The 4,686-nt window shown below is 52.8% G+C and overlaps 1 protein-coding gene across 1 annotated transcript; it reads left to right on the top strand.

Moving 5' to 3' along the window:
- Positions 1-212: 212 nt before the first annotated feature.
- Positions 213-4,173, top strand: LOC101771288 (endoglucanase 12). The gene is made up of 4 exons (XM_004976041.4): positions 213-890; positions 1,684-1,991; positions 2,616-3,386; positions 3,489-4,173. The coding sequence occupies exons 1-4, from the start codon at positions 512-514 to the stop codon at positions 3,900-3,902; spliced, it is 1,872 nt and encodes a 623-aa protein (XP_004976098.1). The 5' UTR covers positions 213-511; the 3' UTR covers positions 3,903-4,173.
- Positions 4,174-4,686: the final 513 nt, after the last annotated feature.

The raw sequence follows: 4,686 nt of genomic DNA, 5'->3' as shown, positions 1-4,686 counted from the left end.
TACTATATTCAAATATGGCACACGAGTCACGAGTTTCCATTTCTCCTTGGTACCCGTAGCTCAAGGAGAAATTTCAACAGAAAATATTATTGCGAAGTCGGCTAAAAGAGTGCAAAGTGTAGAAAAAGTGAAAACCCCAAACCACCCTGCTCTTTCCCTCTCCTACGCGGTCACAAGAACGAACCTCCCCTAGCAGGAGCAGGAGGAAGGCCAGCAGCCCAGCACCCACCCTCCACGGGTCAACCACCCCCCTCCTCCAGTCCTCTTCAAAACTCCCCACCCCGGCCACCTTGCTCAGTCCGCAACCCACCGCCAAGAAGGCTCGCGGCACGCCACCGCTCCCGCCCCGCATCGACCCAAAGCGCCCGGCCGCGCGGCCCCTCCACGCGCCGCTGATCGCGCGCGCGATCGATCAAGCCAACCAGCCCTGCCCAGGGGAAGGCGCGAGGCGCCGCGGCTCACCTCAGCTCCGCCGCCGGCCGGCCGGCAGCTAGGCGGCTAGCTAGCAGCCATGTACTCGGGGAACCAATGGGGCGGGTCGTTCGAGATCGGCGACGGTGCGGCGGAGGACGACCACAGCCGCAACATGGACCTTGACCGCGGCGCGCTGTCGGCGCGGCAGCACCACGAGCTGGACGAGACGCAGCAGAGCTGGCTGCTCGGCCCGCCGGAGGCCAAGAAGAAGGACAAGTACGTCGACCTCGGCTGCGTCGTCGTCAAGCGCAAGGTCCTGTGGTGGGCCTTATGGTGCCTCGTCGGCGCCTTCGTCCTCATCGGCCTCCCCATCATCATCGCCAAGGCCATCCCCCACAAGAAGCCCCGCCCGCCGCCAGATGACCAGTACACCGAGGTGCTCCACAAGGCGCTCCGCTTCTTCAACGCCCAGAAATGTGAGTGCTACTGCTCTGCTACTTTCGTCGATCTTCCTCTGCTTTACTTTTGTGCTACGATGGGTTCTTGAAAGAAAAACAAAAAAACTGAATTTTGGGTACTCTGCAACTGATGCATCTTCGTCGAAGTTACTTGCTGATCTGCTGGAACCAGTGTGGATCTGCCATTTTTGCTAGTTTGCTACAACCTGAGACTCTGCGTATCAAATTTGCTTGAACGTATGAGTAGAAAAATTGCTGCCTTTAATTAGCCGTGTTTGATCGGTCATTATCTTAAGCTCCTGCGCTGTTAGATGTTGATGATCCAAAGCCGGAGAGCGATTGCAACCCCTAGCTAGCACGCTCAACAGCTGAGTACAGCTGCAACCCCACTAGTGGAATGTTCTGTCCTGTTTCCCCGTCACTACACCTTTTGCAGAAAGTGACGGTCTGAATCCGATGTGGGGGAGAAAACGCCCAAATCCCAATTGCTCCCGGCTGGAATCTCTGCACGTTCACTCACATGTAGGGCACCAAGTTGATCCATTCTTTAACATGGCGCAGAAAATTTCGTCTTTATGATCTGGATCAAATGTGCGTACAGATCTTGGTGAATAATTAGCCAGGATATCTTTCCGAATAATTTGTACTCTGTACCTGTAGATCTTTTATGCTAGTATTCTCCAAACTGTTCAAATTGCAGTACAGTCTTTCCTACTGCTGTGAATTCTTTAACATACAGATCAAGAAATGTGGAGAAATGGATGCTGTTGAATACATCTAACAACATTTTGATCCCTCTTCTTCCTGACAGCCGGCCGGCTTCCGAAGAACAACGGCGTCCCGTGGCGCGGTAACTCTGGCCTGTCGGACGGCTCCGACGCCAAGGATGTCAAGGGCGGCCTCGTCGGCGGCTACTATGACGCCGGCGACAACATCAAGTTCCACTTCCCGATGGCCTTTTCCATGACGCTGCTGAGCTGGTCGGTGATCGAGTACAGCGCCAAGTACAAGGCCGTTGGGGAGTATGACCATGTGCGCGAGCTCATCAAGTGGGGCACAGACTATCTGCTACTCACCTTCAACTCCTCTGCTTCTACCATCGACAAGATCTACGCTCAGGTAAGGAACACTAGTCCAAATTCTCAAATGCTGAAATTTGCAGTGTGAAATGTTGATTACTTCTTGACATATTGTGACATTTTTATCTTGCTCTGAAATTTTACAACTAGTTTACAGAAATACAGGGATTATAATTAACTAGGTCCATAACTGGAAATTTAGCTCTGCAGTTTATTGACGGGCACACCTAACAACCTTTGACTTCGCACATGACTTTATCATAGATTATGGTTCAGCTTCCGAACACCTACATGTGCTTAACGGGCCACGCCATGTTCCTAGAAGAAAAAAAATAGTTGCTTGCTTTGTCTGTTGTGTGATCCAGAACATTATTTTTTAACTTAACTGTGATATAGAACATGGCCGGCCACATGATAAGTACCCAAATGCTAGTAAATGTTGATCATTATTAGCACAAGATAATTTCAACCACTCCGAGAAAGTGAGAAACGAAGAAGTAATAGAAAATGAAATAACTTCGATTAATCGATTCTACTATCTAAAACTCACTCTAAAACATGTGAAGCAGTAATTACGGCAGCATCACACTCTGTTATGACTGACTGATTTGTGCAGTGTGGCGTCACGTATTGATCGATCTGGCTTGTGCTTAATTTGCTCCAGGTGGGTGTTGCAAAGATCAACGGCAGCCGGCCGGACGACCACTACTGCTGGAACCGGCCGGAGGACATGGCGTACCCTCGCCCCACCCTTGCCGTGAGCTCGGCCCCCGACCTCGGCGGCGAGATCGCCGCGGCCCTGGCCGCCGCCTCCATCGTGTTCCGCGACAACGCCGCCTACTCCAAGAAGCTCACCCAGGGCGCGGCCACGGTGTACAAGTTCGCGCGGCAGATGGGCCACCGCACCCCCTACTCCCTCCGGCAGCCGGACATCGAGTACTACTACAACTCCACCAGCTACTGGGACGAGTTCATGTGGAGCGCCGCCTGGATGTACTACGCCACCGGCAACACCAGCTACATCACCTTCGCCACCGACCCGCGGCTGCCCAAGAACGCCAAGGCCTTCTACAACATCCTCGACTTCTCCGTGTTCAGCTGGGACAACAAGCTCCCGGGCGCCCAGCTGCTGCTGTCGCGGCTGCGCATGTTCCTCAACCCCGGCTACCCCTACGAGGAGTCGCTCATCGGCTACCACAACGCCACCAGCCTCAACATGTGCATGTACTTCCCGAAGTTCGGCGCCTTCAACTTCACCAAGGGAGGGATGGCGCTCTTCAACCACGGCAAGGGCCAGCCGCTGCAGTACGTCGTCGCCAACTCCTTCCTCGCCTCGCTCTACGCCGACTACATGGAGGCCGCCAACGTCCCCGGCTGGTACTGCGGCCCCAACTTCATGTCCACCAACGACCTCCGCGCCTTCGCCAAGTCCCAGGTAAAAATTATTTTTTGGCTCAAGCTAGCAGACTGCATTTCTCTCTATATAGCTAATCGTTCCTGACAATTAATGGCGTCTGTTTGTTCTGTGATCGAGCAGCTCAACTACATTCTTGGGGACAACCCGAGGAAGATGAGCTACGTTGTGGGGTTCGGCAAGAAGTACCCGCGGCACCTGCACCACCGGGGCGCGTCGACGCCGAAAAACGGCGTCAAGTACTCGTGCACCGGCGGCTACAAGTGGCGCGACTCCAAGAAGGCGGACCCGAACCTGCTGACGGGCGCCATGGTCGGCGGGCCCGACAAGAACGACGGGTTCAAGGACTCGCGCAACAGCTACGGGCAGAACGAGCCGACGCTCGTGGGCAACGCCGGCCTCGTGGCGGCGCTGGTGGCCATCACCAACAGCGGCAGGGGGGTCGGCGTCACCGCCGTCGACAAGAACACCATGTTCTCCGCCGTGCCGCCCATGTTCCCCGCCGCGCCGCCGCCGCCGTCCTCGTGGAAGCCGTGAGGGAGAGCTATAGCTGCTGCTGCTGGTGCACCGGACGTTTAGTTCCAGCCGGGTTACCTGATCGGTGGTTCGTTTGGTCGTCATACGATTTTTGGTGATCCCGTACGCAATTCTTTTGTACAATACAACGTTAACTTGTGAGCAAATACTGCGGACGGTGGCATGCATCATGCGTGACCTGTAGATGTTTCATGCATAATCGATTACGGTTAATGAATGGATACATACATATCTTCTCAAACATCATAATCTAGTATCTATTTACCATTCACCTTCAGCAAACTGCAACACGCGTGACAGATACTGTATATATGTCTATAGACAGAATTTAACTCCAAGTTCCATTAACAAGATTTTGGAAAAATGTTGAGGTAATCTTTAATATGTTACTTAAATAAATTAGATAGCAAATTGAAGTGTACCACATCCAAGAACTCCTAAGTTACGTATCAACTAATAATCCGGCCCCTACTTCTTTTTTTTTGATTAATTGGATATATACCATTACAATTGTCACACTTTAGATGATATTGTAAAAGTGCCATTACAATTTCACAACTCTTGAAGATATACCACTACTTACCCCTTCAATGTGTTTATAAAAAAAATTTGGACCAAAATACCCCCGTCTTCCTCTTCCTCCCATCCTCTCTCCCCTTGCTCCCCGTTCTCTCTCTCCATTTCTCCCCAATCATCGCACCCGCTCCATCTCCTTCCTCCCTTCTCGCGGCAGCGAGCACGGGCTCCGAGGTGGCGAAGCTTAGGCTGTCAGGTGTCTGGTGGC

The sequence above is a fragment of the Setaria italica genome, chromosome VII, assembly GCF_000263155.2.
Source record: "Setaria italica strain Yugu1 chromosome VII, Setaria_italica_v2.0, whole genome shotgun sequence".
Taxonomy (NCBI): domain Eukaryota; kingdom Viridiplantae; phylum Streptophyta; class Magnoliopsida; order Poales; family Poaceae; genus Setaria; species Setaria italica.
This window is presented reverse-complemented; position numbering and strand designations above follow the sequence as displayed.